At 38.4% G+C, this 19,069-nt stretch overlaps 1 protein-coding gene across 1 annotated transcript in view; it reads right to left on the bottom strand.

Annotated features, from left to right (window-relative positions):
• Positions 1 to 311: 311 nt before the first annotated feature.
• Positions 312 to 19,069, bottom strand: part of Mtap (methylthioadenosine phosphorylase) — a 39,277-nt gene continuing 20,519 nt past the window's right edge. The window contains exons 5-8 of the mRNA XM_046467388.2: positions 12,172 to 12,274; positions 8,870 to 9,109; positions 5,153 to 5,275; positions 312 to 2,801 (exon numbers count right to left, since the gene is read on the bottom strand). Coding sequence (XP_046323344.1) covers positions 2,763 to 2,801; positions 5,153 to 5,275; positions 8,870 to 9,109; positions 12,172 to 12,274 — 505 coding nt within the window. The 3' untranslated portion in view covers positions 312 to 2,762. The remainder of the gene's footprint in view (positions 2,802 to 5,152; positions 5,276 to 8,869; positions 9,110 to 12,171; positions 12,275 to 19,069) is intronic.

Below are 19,069 nucleotides of genomic sequence, written 5' to 3'. Positions count from 1 at the left end.
TTCCCCTTTAAAGTGCTGTGACCAAAACTGAATACCATGTTGCAGAATTTAATACCAAGAAACAGAAATTCTACCTCATTTACATAAACTGCAATGAAGCCAGTTGTCTTCCAGTCTTCTTTCCTCAGAGCTTATCATTAAGTTTCTTTCCAGAAACTTCCTATGAACAGAGCATAAATATGCTATCCACATGCCCAAACTGCATACTTATTTTACTTTACATATTTTTCTGATTGACACTTTTATTACATTGCTCCACACTAGTACACAAAAGATACATCTCTGTTCTTTTTGACAACTGACTGCACATATTTGAAATGATGTGTCATTTATTTAGAGCAGCTCATGTCAATGAGAATTTTAGCCATTCCCCAGCACTTACCTGTTACAATTTCTGAATACATGTAGGTTAATCTGCCAAATATTTTCAGGTATCAAACGTAACACTTCACTTATTAATTATTTGGGTTGCCATTCTTAAAATTATGAACATCAATGACAAACACAAGATCAGATTATAATGCCAATAAAAATCCCACTTGAAGCAGATGCGAATCCAATCAAATAAGATGCGAAATCACTAAGCCAGAGCTTTCCCATATGCCTATCATCCTTTCAAAATGGTCAAAACTGACTATACTGTTCACTTAATTAAAAAAAAAAATAGAGCGGGGGACGCAGTTCAGTGGTAGAGCACTCGCCTATAACACGCAAGGTCCTGGGTTTTACGCCCTAGTACTGGGGGGAAAAATATCAAGTAGCAGAGAAGTGAGAAGTGTTCCAGTAGATATTGAGCAACATCCCCAAACATGAGGTAAGAAAATTATACTGGCTCTGTATACAGGGCGAATGATTAATAACAAGCAATATGAGAATTTACCCTATTTAAGAAACTGCTAGAAAAGGCTACTAGACACAGAAAAGTTCTTTTCCAAAGTGGGGAAAAAAACTATTTTCTAAAGGCAGCAATACAAATGCCCACGCTTCTGCCTTGACATTCTTGGGCACCTACTAATAATGATGCAAAGTAAGGTATGATCTGTGTTACAGTGCAGAACACTGTGGGTTCCACAGCTGGAGAACCCACGTTCTCTGTGGACCTCTACCAGAGTTGAAACCACTGTATCAAGGAGTCCGAGTGTCATAATCACATGTAACCCAAAGGGCTCAGTGTCATGGCTGGAGGGTGACTGGCTTCCTTAATCTTTACACTTAGCAGCTTATTATCTTGAAGTCAATATCAGACACAAATACATTACCTTTATACTTTTTAAACAAAAGATCCCATTGCCCCTATCCTAAGTATCTTGTAATATATAACATGTTAGGAAAAAAAAGAATCTGAGGAAAAAAAATGATCTCTTAATAATACAAAACTTAAATATTCCTATAAGATCAATAATATAAAATATATAGTAAAAAGGTTCACTTTTAATTCTATGAAGAAATAAGAATCACCAACTCATGAAAAATAATGTCAACTCATAAGGAGTAGAAAAATATTAGTTTAAAAATACCAGATACACTAAAGTGTATTTACTTTTTAAAACAAGTTTTTTTAAAAAAATATTTTTATTAGTTGTTGATGGACTTTATTTTATTTATTTATGTGGTGCTGAGGATGGAACCCAGTACCTCACACATGATAGGCAAGTGCTCTACCCCTGATCCACAACCACAGCCCTTATAACAGTTTCAACATTTAGACAATCTCAGAATTAATCATGTGGCTTTTTTCTGGAAGCTGATGAAAGAAAATCCAAGCTGACTGTGTAGCAACCAACTGTCCTTTTTTAATAGAAAAAGAACTAACTTCCTTAAACAATACTCCTCTTAAATTTTGATTCATTACCAGAAAGTGTTTAAATCCACTTTTATTTTTATGACTTTATTATTTTACTAATTGTAGAAAAATGTGAAGATTCAGAAAGATTCAAAAGAAAATTAAAATTATTTAGTATTCCTCTCCCAAATACAATAACAAAAGATTATGTATATTTCCTTCTAGTCTTTTTACAGTTACATAGCATTTTTAAAACAAATCTAGAACAGGAAAATGATTTCTTTTTTCCCATTCTGTAATATACATGGACAATTTATTTGGAACATTAAATATTACATGAAAACATGATCGCCAGCTGATTGCTTTACAATCTAATGATAACTGAAACCATAAATAACCTTCAGTTGTTGGAAATCCAGATTGTTGTGAAAACTTACTATCTTAACAGTAACTATTAAACATCTCTCTTCATACATAGTTTTTTGTATGATTCTCCAATAATTTTTGAAGGAGAAATTCCTAGGACTTTCCAACAAAGTGCATAAGTATTTCTAAGGTTTCTGATGCATTTTGCCAAACTGCCCTCCAAAACGATTGTACCAATTTATAATAAATAACCAGAGTCCCATTTCTTCCCCATATTCCATGTCAATGTAGGAAAGTGAGTATTACCCTCAAATCTTTATTGTTGCAAACTTAATAAGGGAAGTGAGGTGAGAATGCTCTCTTCTTGGTGTTTTCCCAAAATGTAAGATTTCCTGTTCATTTGCTTTTCCTCATTGCTCTCAAACAGTCTCAATTTTTAAGGCAGAGTCTCCAATACGTGCGATGTCTTTCTACCTGCTCTTCTTTTGCAGGCAAGGACACATAAGCTGCATGTCTTTCCCAAGTTTTTGTTTTGTTTTCCCCTCAAGGTAAGCAAAATATCCAAAATAACTGTAAAGTCTTCTTTTCTTCTGAGCAGTAATAAAAAACGATTTTAGTGTCTTGGTAATAAAACAGAAAACTGGGCCATATTCTGAAAGGAAGAAAGCAGAAAGTGATGAGCATTGTAGGCATAGGTGAGTATGCTAATTACCTGAAGTACTTGCTAAAACTGGACTTCAACAACAGCAATAAATCCTCCAGATTTTGGTTTTGTAGATTATTCAGAACAGTGTGTGTGTGTGTGTATGTGTGTGTATGGTATTAGGGACCGAATCCATGGCACAGAGCATGCTAGGCAAGCATTCTACTACTGAGCGAGATCCCCAGCCCTTTTTATTTTGAGACGGGGTCTGTCTCATTAAATTACTAAGTTGGCCTTGTACTTGCAATTCTCCTATTTTAACTTCCTGAGTGTTTGGGATTACAGGTATGTTTTGTCACTTCTTTTTCCCCTAAATGAGGTTAAGAATATTCTGATAGTCACTCATATCCATCCATGTATTAGGATACATTTTATGTTCCAACCTTAGCGTGGATTGTTGTTTATGCATCTTCTAGCTCTTATTCCTATCTCATTTTTAAAAGAAAAAAAAAAAAAATCACCGAAATTTTAATGTGTCTATATTTTCAACAGGATAGAATCATCACAAGAAGTCTTTGTGAACCTTTCTAAACCAGAGCTTGACATACAGGCACATCAATATTGCTGAAATGAATTAAGTGAGCGAGTGAATGAATGATATACATTTCAGTGCTCAGAAGACTGAAAATACTACTTAGTCAAGGAATTGTTTGTATGGTAGTCCTTAGTGTCCCAGAATGAAGGCCACAATAACTCAATTTTGTTAGCAATTCTTCTTTTTTTCTCTTTTACCTCTCTGAAAATCTGATGACACACTCACCTTCTTTAAAAGTGAATAAATGTAACAAAGTCAGAAGCTTAAAACAAAAAGGCTTCTACCACTGAAGCATTTTTTACCTAAGAAATTACTTTCAAATTCAAGAGTCTATGGTGAAGTTGGGGTCCGTTGGGAGACTTCCCTCTTCCCCACAAAATTGTATCTCTATCATAGCTTGAAGGTAAACAAGTCCCTTCAGCAACAAAAATCTGAGTGATATTTCCAGCAAACCAACACGTGATTATCATACAAGCTGAGGATTTGCTGCCCTGCATTATACTTAGTTGAATGTAACATTTTAAAATGAAATAAAAAAAATCAAAATCAAGCCACTTGGTTTCAGTTTAAACCAACATTTGCTATTTCATAGAATATTTTTTGTTTTTCTATTCTCCATAATTAGAATAATAATAAAGGTTGTATCTCAATTATGATAAAACACTTCATGGAGGAAAGGGACTATCATTTATTCTTAAATAACATTTTCAAAGCCAGGTGTAGTGGCATATGCCTGTAACCCCAGTTACAGCAGAAGGATTCCAAGCTCAAGGTCAGCCCAGCAACATGGCTAGACACGGTCTCAAAAAAAATCTCCTAGGTACACAGTATTGAAGTCAACAGATATGAGTCCTAGTAGGGAGGATAATTAATTTTAACACTCATGGCTTGGCCAGTCCTACAAGCTGAGACATCTTAGTAATAGTGGTGTGTTAGAACGTGCTTGTACCAGTTTGCAGGAGCCATTTCCCAACTTCTCAGTGGCTCCACGTTGGCAGCTTCACAGACTGTCCTGGAGTATTTATACAATATAAGTCAACAAACACCACATAGTAGTCTCATCACAGTAAAACTGTAGCTCTCATTTCTGAACTCCTAAGTGGTAATCGAGGTAGGTAGGGCTTCTATAAACCTTTATAGCTCCTCTCAACGTGTTATAAGACCAAAGAATACAAGTGTCTCTAGGAGACTTTAAGATACAGCCCTCTTTAACTGGAACAATTCAAGGCATCATGTACTTCTCAGTTTAGCAGTTAGTATAAATTATATTCTGGGAACTAATACTAAAGTTGGAAAGCTACCAATCTGAAACCATTTTCATGTTCATCATTAATGACTGTTAGTCTGATCCCATGCTGCGTCACATATTCCCTGACGCTTGGTATTGCTATGTCAGTTCTAGTTTTGAATGCTTGCCAACATTTTCTATGAATCTACCAAAGAGAAAATAGCTTTGAAAACAAACAAACAAAAAAAGACTTAGTGATGTACTGCAAGACAATGTGAATAATATGGGACACAAGATAATAAACTCTCCCCACCCCAGTTTCCAATGGTCTTGGTCTTGCATTATTAGTCAGAAAATACGATTGTTCAGTTTCATAAGTGATTGGTATGGTAGTAAATGGCATGAAAACTTACTGAAAAAATATTCACGATTGCATAAAATATGTAGGGAAATAGACCCAGGGTGAAATGGAAGTGAGAAGATGATGTCTAAAGTCTCTGGAAGTGTATGCTTGCAAAGATGGCTCAGGACACTTACCTTCAGGTTATGGAGGGTTTCTGACCATTCCATGGATCCTATCTGAGGTATGGCAGTAAGGAGTAAACTTTTGGCTTTGTTGGCATTTTCTTTCAGGGTCTTTAAAACCCGGTCTACTGAAACCTAGAGAAACAACAGCATAGGATGTTAACTGAATTTACAAGTCCATTTCTGTTCACAGAATATTTTTCTTGAGTTTGATCCTTACTATGGTGTGTATGTGTGTGTCCCTTCCAAATTCATCTGTTGAAATCTAATCCCCAATGTGAGAGTGCTAGGAGGTGGGCCTCTAAAGGATATTAAGTCATGAAAATAAAGCCCTCATGAATGAGACTAGAGATCACAGAGTACCCTCACCCCTTGTGAGATTAAGTGAGAATTGAGATGGTTATGAGGAGGCAGGTGCTCACCAGACATCCAACTGGCCAGTTCCTTGACCTTGGACTTCCTAACCTCTAGAACTGTGAAAGAAAAACTTTTGCTCAGAAGCTACCCAGTTTATGAGATTTTCTGTTATAGCAGCTTAGAGACTAACAAGCCTGACTGGTAAAATCTGTTTTACTCCAAATTCAATCCTTTACACCTAAACACTGCATTTATCAAGATGGTTTTAGTCTTAGAGCAGAGGTCTCGGAGAAAAAAAAAGGCGGGGGAAGCATTAACAATTTTCAATATGGTATCTGAGAAAATATCTCAGATGTATAATGGATCAGTATGGTGTGAAAACAAGGTTCTGTTTTCTCCATGTCCATAGTAAAATGAATTCCATTCTTAAAATTGGGGCTACATTGGATAATCAAATGTAAAATAAGTACTATCTCTTTAGAAAGTTGTTCTAAAACTACTAAAGAAAAAAAAATTATAGAATCAAAGTATCACCACTGTATGACTTGTAATGAATTAATGGTTTGGCTACTAACATCACAAACTATCCAAACAACCCAAAACCTCCCTACTCATCACGGGCTTCAAGAAACAAACAAAAAACCTACTAAAGACACCTGAATCTGATCAAATTCTAGATCTAGCTGTCAATTTTCAGAAAATACAGAGGACAGAGAAACCTGTTACTCTAAGAGGAAGCTTTCAGAAATTCAGACTGTGAGAAACTCAACAGGACAAGAGTCTTGGTTTCCTTAAGAAAACTTACTATACAAAAAAAAAGAAATACTTTATTATGACATTTAACTAGACACTTGAGTTTTGTTGCAGTATATTGAGGAATTACTGTTGGAGTATAATAATGATAGTATGATTATGTCAGATAATTCCTGAAATGTTTTTGGATTAAAATTATGAAGGGAAATACAGATGAAATGTGACTGGACATAAGTTGAGAGGATAATGGTTAAAACTGGCTGTTGGGGCTCATGGATGTCCATACTATTGCCTACTTTTGTATTATGACTAAAATTAGATTTAGGGACATGATGATTATACCCTTCTATCTCATGTCCAGATTGCTCCCACGAGCACTGAGGATTGTTTAGGAAAAAAAAACAAAAAAAACCAAACACAAAACAAAACAAGCATGGGCACCACAGCAGAGGGAAATTTCCAGTACTGTGCAACACAAAGCCGCGGGCAACTGGGTATTTGCCAAGAACATGTAAAGGCATGGTTTCAGCTGAGTCATTAAATGCAAATATATGAAGCATCCAAGAGATTTACCTTGTTTTTAAGCATCCCCATATATTTTTCCTGTAAATGATGTATCTATATAGATAGATCTCTTTTTGTTTCTGTTAGGTTCCCTTCTTACTGACCCTCTCCCTGGAAAAATTCAACCCTCTATTAAAGGTCCAGCTAAAACTTCTAAACAACTCCAACCATTCACTTCCATTCACTCCAACCATTCACTCCCTGGCTTCATTCTGCAGAGGAGTTAACAGCTTCAATAACTTGTCTAGTGCCACAGGTAAACGGAACAACTAGAATTGAAGGCAGGTTGAGGCAACTCCAAAACCTTCCTGCCATGCCAGGGTGCATGTCTGGCTTAAAGCACATGACACACTTGGCGGGCTGAGTTGTTGCCACCTTTGTGTGTCTTCTTTGTGGCACTTAACATTATTTGTCTTTATGCCTATCACAGAGATCTCAGGTTCTCTGCTTTTGAATGAATTGGCTCCGATTGACTGCTTTCCAACTCTCTTCTGGGCTGCTAAAGGAAATCACTGCTACTTGTGCAAAGGAGACATGCTGAGCAGAAAGCCATAAGCAGGAAGCAAAACTCTTTTCAGAGAGCCAGCTGCAAGGGCTGGAGTTTCCTATTAATTGAACACATGTTCTCAACATTCAGAAACCAGGTCTCCCTTAGGTTACAAAGCTCCCAACCAGATATTATGGTATGACCTGAAGTCAGGATTTGCATATATGTGTAAAAGATATTCCAGTAATCAGCAATATTGCATTACACTGAGGAGCCAGGATAAGGCGTTCAAGTAAAATCAAGAACCTGTGTTCACCTATCTATGCACCCAAGCACAGTACACATGGACAGGCATGGCAAAAGTAGCTAACCTTTTTTTTCAAATGTGAAACTGGATGGTAAAATAAGCAACTCTCTTGAGATGTGGTAAGGGCCTCTTTGGAGGTATCATCTCCCTTCCTTCAAGTTTGGTAACCCTAGTTTTGTCTCTTTCTCTATTTTATTTTATATTTGGTATTGAAGATGGATTCTAGGGGCCCTTTACCATTGAGCCACATTCCCAGCCCTTTTTATTTTTCATTTTGGGATAGGGCATTACTAAGTTGCTGAGGCTGGCCTTGAACTAGCGATCCTCCCCAGCCTCAATATCCTGAGTTGCTGGAATTATACGCATGTACTGCTGTGCCTGGCCCTTTTTCTATTTTAAACTGAGATAAATGACAAGACAAATGCTCTCACAGGAATGAGAACAGAGGGCGGAGACTACTAAAAGACCCTTAAGAGGCATACCATTAACACACAATGTCTGAGCTGCAGGGATCCCAATTTGACTAAATTTTTAAAGATCATGAGACCAGAAGGAAAATACAAGCAGTCTAAATATTTGACTATATCAAGAAACTAATAACAGTGGCTAATTTTTTTAAAAATTAAAAAAAATGCCATATTAGAAAACTATTTACTTCAAAAAGAGGGTAGTGGTCGGAGAAACAGAAAGGGACATGCATGACACAAGACTGGCCAGGGTTGGTACCTGTAGAAGTTGAGAGGTGGGTTCCATAGATCTTTATAGTTTCCCACAATAAAAATGTTTGTTTTGGAAGCTTCAAATTCTAGTAGGACCTGCTATCTTCCTTGCTTCAAGCCCTCTGTGGTCTTGCATCCAGAATGCTCACATTGTCTGTGGTCCTGCCACATCTTGCTGCCATCTCCCTCCTCTCCATCATGCCTCTCCTGCCCCCCATCATACTTAAACCAGGAAGGTTCTCAGACTTCAAATAAATGGTTTGGTCAACTGGAGAGGGACTCCTGTATCGTTTCAACATTAACCCCTTTCGTACAAAAAAATTACAACCACAACACATCTTTATCCTTCAAGTAAGGCCCAAGTCTTATTGTGATTTTCAGCAGATCTACATGCCTACAATGAATGTACTGTTCTTGATTCCTGGACAAAAGATCTCACTCTCTGAAACTAACACATACACAAAATAATTAAGATGTTTTCTCAAAAGCTCTTGGTACCCCGAAACCCATGTTGCACATGCTCAGAAGAGAATTCCACCTACTGCTTCCTCATGCTCCTTCCAGCAATCATAATCTGTTGCCATGGCGATGCCTGCATAGCAAATTCCAGCCTCCTTGGCAAGAACCACCTCTGGAACTGTGGTCATATTGATAACATCTGCCCCCCAGGTGCGGAACATGAAGCTTTCTGCCCGGGAGCTAAACCGAGGTCCCTCGATTGTGACTATTGTCCCCTTTGAGTGGCACCGGAGTCCTAGCTTCTTAGCAGTCTCTATGAGAACCTAGGGGGGGAAAAAAAAAAAAACCAAACACAAACTAAAAACATATGAACATATGTATGATTTATAATTTTATTTATTCCCTGATGTTTAACAAGTTATTTATTTAAAATAGACCACAGAATGGGGTCTCCTACACTAGCCCCTTACTCATTCATACAGTCCCCTTGCATAGATAGATCAACACTATAGGAACAGACAAGGAGATCTCTTTATGCACCAGGAATTTGCTTACCTGCTTTATTTTTCACAACTTTAAGAATCTAAGCTGGGTTGTGAATTTGGACTTGAGTTTTACCTCTTGACTTCTCAGAGTAAGCTAAGGAGCCTTCTGACATGCACATCTCTTGAAAGAGTTGTGCTGAATTCTATTTCCAAAGCTCCTGAGGAGTAAGTGCTCATGCCCCCCCTTCCCCCGACCCACCCCACCCCAGAAGGTGCAGGCTTTAGTACAATCTTTGTTTTGAGTTAGAAAGTCATTTCTCTGTTGCCTGTTGCTGCTCTAAGGACATATGGTGAACAGAATGGAGCTGTGCTGATTTTTTCCATCCAGGAATAAATTTATCTTGGCATTCCTTTAGAGAGAAGATCATATATGGGTTTTAGAAACATTAAAAATTTTGATCATTTTGTCCAGTGTTTTAATTAATAATGAATGTCTATCTTCAGGGTATTAATTTAATTTTTTCTTAGTCTGTGTCAACATTCCCTTTTAATATAAAAAAAATTAGTTTTCTTCAACTTAGCTGTTAACCCATTAAAGCACTGTTGAAAAGTCACTTAACCTCATGCCTTAGTATTCTCATCTGTAAAATGGGAATAACAATATTGTATAACTCAGAAATATCATGGATTAAATAAGCTAAGGTATACGGTTGCACAGAATTGTCCCAGAACACTGTAAACACTACATAAAGGCTAAACTGGTCTTTCAATGATCACTAATATCAGCAACTTCTACAAGTTTGCCAAATGAATGGCAGATTCCTGCGATAGTGGATATATAAAATGGAGGGATTCAAAAGTCAAAAGACGGCTCTAATCTAGGCTAAATTTTACCTGCACAAGTCTGAACTCTATAAGCAAATTAATCTATTTCCTTACATATAACTCATTATGCCATGGAAAAGGGAAAGAAAATTTTAATAGGAGCTTTGGCAACTCCCAATTTGGAACCATAATAAGCAGTCAGCAATGAACACTAGATGCTGTACTGTGCTTTTATTTTATGAATGCTGAAAATAAATTATGTTTAATCTACCCTTTCTCCCACACAGTACAAGTTATAAATCCAAGGGCCCAAGTCCCTACTTCCCCTCCCCCCAACCCAGTCTTGCCTTTATTAAGTGTCTTTGAAGAATAATGGAGCTGTGTGTCTTGGCTAAACTTCAGTTTCTAGACATGTGTTAAGATCACAGCTACTGTGTCCCACTGGCCAGTGACACCTGACACCTAAGTCCTCCCCAATGCTCTGAGAGTTGGTACCATGTCTGTGAGGAGGAAAAGGAGACTTCTGGATTCAGGTTGGTTACAGTGACAGACCCTGGGGGCCTCATTGCTGAACCAATACTTTGTACTCCCAGGAGAACAAGTAATAACACCCCAAGGAAGCGGGGAAAATAAACTACAGGGCCAAACTCAGTTCTGAGGCTAAGATGATTTCATTTTCTTATCTTGAGTAATCAAAATGGAGCTCCATCACATCCTCGTAAAGGGACTAGCAATATTAGATCACCAGAAAAAAATGTATTAGAACATTCAGATAAAGATGTATTAGAACATTTGTATCTTCTGAAATGACTACAAGTGATATCATTTTCAGAACAAGTAACATGTGTACATGGTCCAAACCAAAATAATACGTAAAAGGCTGTTAGGTTGGGATAGAATTTCTCTCACCCTGACTTAGGAACCAGGTCACCTGCCCTCCAAGGGAAACCCCGGTTACAAGTTTCTGGTAAATTTTCTAAAAATACTCATCTCTTTATACATACAGAGATTTTAACACAAATGGCAATACTTCTAATCTTTTGGGTTGCACCTGACTTTCAAACCGAGGATTTCAAGAAAAGTGACACAACACAGGATCTTTCTATAAGAGACATTTTTAATTTACTGGAAGTTAAGGCTGAGATTCTCACTTGATGCCATAAATGGTCCCTGTGTGACTGCCACCATATTTCTGAGATTGTACTCTAATGTTAGAGCAGAGGCTGGACAATAATGGACAAACTCAGCTCAAAAGCAGAAGATGCCAATCCGAACATTTTTAGATTATCGATAAAAATTTAATTCATAAAAGCAGTTATTAATCATTAGATGTCCTATAACTGACAGACATGGTTCAAAACACTTTGTATTAGCTCTTTTGCCCCTCACGGTCCTGGGAAATATGTTATCATTGTCTTCTTTTTACATTTCTGAAGCCCAGAGATGTTAAATAATTTGCCCGATAATACACAGCTATCAAGCTAAAGAGCACAGCCTTGATGCTAAGTAATCTGGCTTCAGGCTATATTTTCTTCTTCTTTTAATTATTATTTTTTGGTTCTGGGGATTGAACCCAGCAGCACTTAACCACTAAACTGCTGAGGCTGGCTTTGATCTCACAATCCTCCTGCCTCAGCCTCCCGAGCTGCTGGGATTAGAGGTGGGTGATACTGTACTCAGCTCAGTATATACTCTGAACTATCATGCTGTCCTATATTAAATTATTTAAAAAGTATTCTGACAGCAAAATAGAACTTTTTTTTTTTTTCTTTTGGCAGTACCTGGGGATTGAACCCTGGGCCTTGCACATCGCACATGACAGGCAAGTGTTCTACCACTGAGCTACAACCCCAGCCCACAAAATAGGAGCTTATTAAAAAGGTAGGTTCCAGACAGGCATGGTGGTACATGCCTACAATGCCAGTGACTTGGGAGGCTAGCCTCAGAGGCAAGACCCTCAATAAAAAGCTTGAAAGAAGAAGGGACACCACCTGCTCAGCTAACTGATATAACTGCAGAAATCACCCCAGGCCCTTATGAACTGCTCTGGTACATCTTCCTGAAAGTCTACGAACCTCTCTTGTTTTGGGGCAGAACGGCTCAGCCAATGGAATATGGCATACTCCTCTGGTACAGGAATGACATCCATCATAGAAGGTCTGGGGCCTCATGGTGGTCCTATAGAAAAATAAAGTGAAAGGTTAAAAAAAAAAAGCCACCTCTAAACCATCATCATCTAGGACAACATCCTACTCTTTCAATCCCGAATCAACAGCCCCAGATGATGATAGCAGTTGCTCATAAGGCAGCTTTAGGAGGGCATCTGGCTCTTCTGGTTCTAGATAGCTCAACAGGAATGAAAATTTGACCACTTACCATAGGCCCAGGAGGCCAGGTAAACACATAAGAAGTCAAAATGAAAATGTTTCATCATCACGGATTACAGATCACAGAGTGAGCCCTGTAAACCCATCACCTAGATTCACCAGATTGCACATTTTGTCAAACTTGCTTCATTTGTTAGGTTTTTCATGGTTATAAATTCTAGGCTTTTACTTAGACCATGTCCAGATGTCCCTGATGGACTTAAAAAATTTTGTTTTGTTGTTGTTGTTTAACTATTGCATCCTTAGTTTCAGGGTACAAACAAGGTCCTTACCTTACATTTTGATTGCCATACCTCCAAATTAAGGGCAATTCCCAGATCAGTGACCCACTGAATAAAGCAGCTATCTATCTTGCCCTACATATGGGAATCTGTCTCTTTGCCACCTCATTTAGCTTGTTCCTATTACCAACTCTAACCAGTTCTTAAGTCTCTTGGTTCAAATTTTTGGTACAAGATTTTTGAATCTACAAAAGGGGTTAAAATTCCCAAGGGAATTTCTGCAGAAATTTCTTGTAGAAGTTTTTAGAACAAACTACTTTTATTTATTTATTTTTCCATGTTGGGAATTGAACCCAAGGACTTGTAGTGCTAGGCAGGTACTGTGCCTTTGAGCTATATCCCCAGCCCTTTGAGAAAGAAATTCACTAAATTGCTCAGGCTGGTCTCAAACTTCAGATCCTCTTGCCTCCTTACCCTAATCCTTGGCATGAGTAGCTAGGATTACGAGCATGAGCCACAATGCCTGATTCAGAACAAACTACTTTTTATTTATGTCTATTAATTTTTTTTTCTAAACTTGAAACAGGAAAGATAATCCCTATCTTTCCCACAGAGGGGAGGGACAGGGAGAGATGAAACAAGGGAGAGTCCACAGGGGAAGGTATATAATTTGATGTCTTCTTCCAGAGGCAGGAGTAGGGGACAGTACTGAGAAATCCTTTTATAAGTTCTATTTACACAGCCACATGTCTGTAGACTAAAATTAACCTGTTACTCCTACTTCACCACACTAGCTGGCAACGAAGCCATCTCACTTGGAGATGAGGCCTCAGTGCCCTGGAACAACCCAAATGCTGCCCTTGATCCTCCCAACCTTAGGGGAGAGGCCTAGTTAACCCTAAGTAATGTCAGAAGGGGTGAAGAAAAGGTTCAATGGCTGTTCTAGCTATATCAATAGAAGCTCCTCTCTGTTGGAAAGACTGCCCAACAAATGGTGCAAAATCCTTTGCTCAAGCTCCATCTGGTCTGAGTCTTCAATTAGTCTAGTATTAACAACAGTCCCACTTGCAACTGTGATTATGAAAGCAGGGTTTCAAATCCCCCAGTGGCTATACTCCAAAAGACATTCAAGCACTAATGCCCCATCACCTCTGTCTACCCCTCCTCTCTTTGGCCCTTTGCCTTGTTATTTCTCTCTTTGTACTGAACTGCTTTACTTTAAGGCAAAACATGTATTACTTTATGCTTTATATCGTATTACATATACATGATACCTGTTTATAGTTTAATTCCTTCTTTTAAGTGGAATATTATATATTTTCCCATTTTAGCAAAGATCCCTGCAGAATTATTGGCTATACACCTTGTTGCAAATAACATCTTTTTTTGATTCTTCATTTTCTGGCCATGAAATATGATGCCTTGTCCACTTTGTAAAGGCCTCAGGAGGGTAAAATTTAACCAAAAGGTCCAAATAACCCATAGCAGATCAGAAGTGAGGTGTGGGCTTGATATAAGACAAATGGAATTTACAACCAGAGCTGAGGAAAGTAGACAACATACCCAAGAGAAATTCTAGAATGAAATGTGTTAGGAGAACTTGTCCCCCCTCTGAGAGTTTTTCCTCCAAGATCGGAGAAATCAGAACTTTTGCAACTAAGCCAGAAGCCAGGCACATCCTATAAGTGGGGACTGTTACCTAAGTAGGCACGTTCAGTTCTGATTTCCAGTTAAAACACCATTCTGGTTCAACCTTGAGTCATTTTCTGAGTGATGTATAAAAACAGAAAATGTAGTTTTATCCCAGAAGTTTAAATTAATCACTGAATATGTATGTCTCAGGCAAACTAATTAGCCTCCTCAAATGAAATCACCATGTTGCCCACACTGGCATCAAACTCACAATCCTCTACATCAGCCTCCTGAGTAGCTGAGACTACAGGCATGTGCCACCATACTTAACTTCCCAAATTCTCTTCACAAGGTATATGGAACCTTTTTTCACAAGGTATATGGTCTGAAAGTATGCCCCCAGAATTTCTATACTGAAACCCAAACTCCTAAGATGATATTAGAAGGATATGATTAGGTCATGGGGGTAAAGTGCTCATGATCGGTTATATCAGTGCCCTTATAAAAGAGGTAGTAGATGGAATTAAGTTTGGTAAGCAGCTGATCTTAAGATATAAAGACTATTCTGGATTAACCAAGCAGGAATAATGCCATCACAAGATGACATTAGAAGGAGATAGAAGAGCCAACCTCAGAGTGATAGAGATGGGAGAAGAACTCCATCTACCATGGCTGGCTTTAAAGATGTATAGGGACCATGAACCGAGCAGTGCAGGAAATGGATTCTCCCCAAACCTACAGAGAGAAATATGGCTCTGCCACTTTTTTTTTTTCCCTCTTTAAGCCCAGTGAGACCCCCATTAGATTGCAAACCTGTAGACTTGTAAGACAATAACTTTGTGTTGTCAAAGCCACTTATGTAATTTGTTATGACAGCAATAGGAAGTGGATGCAGATGCTTCAGTGGTTTGAGATATGATTAACCCAGTTATGGTTGCTACAATAATAAAGAACTGCTGCTGGGCTGGGGTTGTGGCTCAGAGGTTGAGCGCTTGCCTAGCATGCATGAGGCACTGGTTTGATCCTCAGCACCAAATAAAAATAAAATAAAGGTATTATGTCCACCTATAACTAAGAAATAAAGATTAAAAAAAAAAAAAAAAAAAGAACTGCTGCTAAAGATCTGCTGCTTATTCTTTCTTCAACCAGTAAAACTTTCTAGCAAGGCAAGGAGACTCATTTTACCTTCCCGTAGTAGCATGGGATCCACTGATTAGCTGATTTTGCCATTTACTGTCTGTAGATACACTGCAAAGTTACTTTGATCTCTTTGCATTTCAGTTATATAAGCTTTCTCGTATTTAAATTGGAAATAAAACCATTTACCTCATATGGCCATGTGAGGATTAAATTACATTAACATGATGCAAGGGATCGGCACTCTACCTATTGCTTATGTAGCTACTACTAGTATGCCTGCTTCTGTACATCTCTTCTACCAACCTTAGATAGTGATTTTGAGGAGCCTCCAGTGAAGGATATCCCCCCAAATTGCTTGAGGTTGCCAAGCAAAGACATATGCTAAGAAAATTTAAGGCACAAACAAATGAAAAATTGTCCTTTGAAGAGCGAAGGAAACAAAATTATGTTGTGCACTCGCAAAATACATGAGTTTAAGACAATCAAGGAAGAGACCACTGGGAACACAGGCATGGTGGGAGAAAAACCCAGAGAATGACTGGTAGGCTGTTTCTTAAATCAAGACTCTTGAACAGGTTATGGTCATTTGTTAATATTTTTCTCTTGGGAAACACTCAGTTACAAACAAGTTGAGGGCAAACACCTGTCTCTGAGCAGAAGCAAACACAAACCACATATCTCTGAGATAGTTTCAGAATACAGCCACCCTACAACAAGCCCCAGCATGCAGGAACATGAGTCAATTAATTTCCTGGCAAAGCAAAATGTCTGTGTTCACAAGGAGGGTGGCTTTGGGGAAGTGATTCTATCGGCTTCATTGAAAAGGTATCCAAATAGTAAAACAATAACAAGAGATGAGATAGAGGAAGTTCTGATATGAAGAACAACAGATTAAGAGACGTGAACCTGTTTTATTAACCAGAAGGAATTGAAGTTTTGAATTTGAAGCATTATCATTATGATCTTCCCCTTGCTGCAATCTCCAGAGTGTCCCTAATGCCTTACGGTGCCATAAAAAGAGAAAAAGAAAAAAAAAAAAAAAAAAAGATGTTTTTATCCCAATGACAAGAGACTGCTCAATTAACACTTTACCTAGTTTTCCTGTCCCATTTTCGGTAATTTTTCATGAGGTCTTGCTAAACAGTACACTGAACAATACTACAGAATAAAACCCCCAACTGTGACCCAGGTGGGAACAGCAATCTCTTTGTTCTTACCTGTGAAAGGCTAACGGATATTAAGGGGGTGCTTCCTTGTAATAATTAGCAGAGGCAGGAACACAATACGGGTTATAAAAACATTTCCTAAAGTTACTATGCAGCTTCATAAGCATCCTTCAAACTGCTCCAGGTCAATGCATGTGGCTTTATCGAGTCCCACGGCTATGCAATCAGTGACTCTGTCTACTCACACAGGAAACAATACACACACGTCCTGGTATATAAATTAGAAAAACACAGGCTTTGGTGCTATTCTTAGGGTTGTAAACTGCAAAGGGTGAAGAAGGCTGGTTGGAAAGGCTTGTACATTATAAAGTTTACTAATGGGACAGAGTACCTTTTAGAAAGGGGCCTAACCCCCTAATCTCCGTTATGTGAGATTAGGCCCCAACTTCCTTAATAATACTCCTGTGGCACAAGAATTAAAATCAAGAATCAATAAATGGTATGGACTCAAACTAAAAAGTTTCTTCTCAGCAAAAGAAACAATCTGTGAGGTGAATAGAAAGCCTACATCTTGGGAGCAAATCTTTACCCCTCACACATCAGATAGAGCACAAATCACTAGGGTATATAAAGAACTCAAACAACTAGACACCAAAAAAACCAAATAACCCAATCAATAAATGGGCCAAGGACCTAAAGAGACACTTCTCAGAAGATGATGTACAATCAATCAACAAACACATGAAAAAATGTTCATCATCACTAGCAATTAGAGAAATGCAAATCAAAACCACTCTAAGATTTCATCTCACTCTAGTCAGAATGGCAGCTACTATGGATACAAACAACAATAAATGTTGACAAAAATGTGGGAAAAAAGTACACTCATACATTGCTGGTGGAACTGCAAACTGGTGCAGCCAATATGGAAAGCAGTATGGAAATTTCTTAGAAAATTGGGAGTGGAACCACCATTTGACCCAGCAATCCCTCTCTTCAGTCTATACCCAAAGGACTTAAAAACAGCATACTACAGGGACACAGCCACATCAATGTTTATAGCAGCACAATTCACAATAGCTAAACTGTGGAACCAACCTAGATGCCCTTCAATAGATGAATGGATTAAAAAAATGTGGCATATATATGTGTGTGTGTGTGTATACACACACATACATACATACAATGGAATATTACTCAGCAATAAAAGAGAATAAAATTATGGCATTTGCAGGTAAATGGATGGAGTTAGAGAAGATAATGCTAAGTGAAGTTAGCCAATCCCAAAAATCCAAATGCCAAATGTTTTCTTTGATATAAGGAAGCCAATTCATTGAGGGATAGGGAGGGGGAGTATGGAAGGAATAGATGAACTCTAAATAGGGCAGAGGGGTGGGAGGGGGCATGGGGTAATTAATGATGGTTGAATGTGATGACCATTATTATCCAAAGTACATGTATGAGACAAATTGGTGTGGGTATACTATGTATACAACCAGAGATGTGAAAATTGAGCTCTATATATGTAATAAGAGTTGTAATGCATTCTACTGTTATACAAAAATTAAAAAAAAAAAAAAGAAAGGGGCCCTCAAATCTCCAATAGCAATAGTTATATAAGTTGCTATTTCCAAGTTCTAACAGCATCTGATATGTGACAAGTGCTTAATATGTTCTCACTTTGGAATTATCCACAGAAAACTCGAATTCATGTTCAGAAGACCAGATGTGATCAGATAATAAGTATTAACATCCCTTCCCTTGGTGGGAGGAAAATAAGCAGGGATCCTCAGCTTTCTAAATGTAAATGTCAGGGAAGAAACATTTTCTACAAAAGCAATAAGAGGTTATAAAGCATATGTCAAAGATCTTCACATCAAAAATGAAAGAAACTATGAACAAGTTATATCAAATTACAGGAATGGATGAGGTCTTCTATGTAAACAGCCTTGAGGACATCATTCCTCCCTGGGCTGTGTGGTTAATTCAGAAATCTGGGTGTGCTGCTGCTGATCACTGCTGCCACAGCCCTGAGGATCAGATCCCAGAGGGCAGCGGATGCCTGGTTTCCAATATTCTTGGTTTCTACTTCCAGGGAGAAGAATGGGAACCAGATTCAAGAGGAGACAAGCTAAGAGAAGGAGGAATGTCAAGGAAGGAGCTGACTTCCAGGAAGGCAGTGGAGGAGGGCTCAAGGCATGTCAGGTGACAAGATGGCACCTTCTAGAAACTGAATGGACGCAAGGGTGACAGACAGGAGGAGATAGCACTGCCAGTGTTCCCTCTGTATTATTGTAGTCCAGAAGTGTGGCTTGTGGGAGGGAGAGCAGGGCCTGAAGACAACCAAGGGAGAAAATTCAATCCTAAATTACAAAATCTGAAGTCTCTCTGGGGCCTTGCCCCCAGGCAGCCAGATGGATCTAACAA

This window comes from Marmota monax, unplaced genomic scaffold (assembly GCF_021218885.2).
Source record: "Marmota monax isolate L192 unplaced genomic scaffold, Marmota_monax_Labrador192_F-V1.1 WCK01_AAM20220418_F8-fsc00033, whole genome shotgun sequence".
In the NCBI taxonomy this organism is placed as follows: domain Eukaryota; kingdom Metazoa; phylum Chordata; class Mammalia; order Rodentia; family Sciuridae; genus Marmota; species Marmota monax.
Note: the sequence above shows the minus strand (reverse complement) of the source record. Positions and strands in the feature narration are given on the sequence as shown.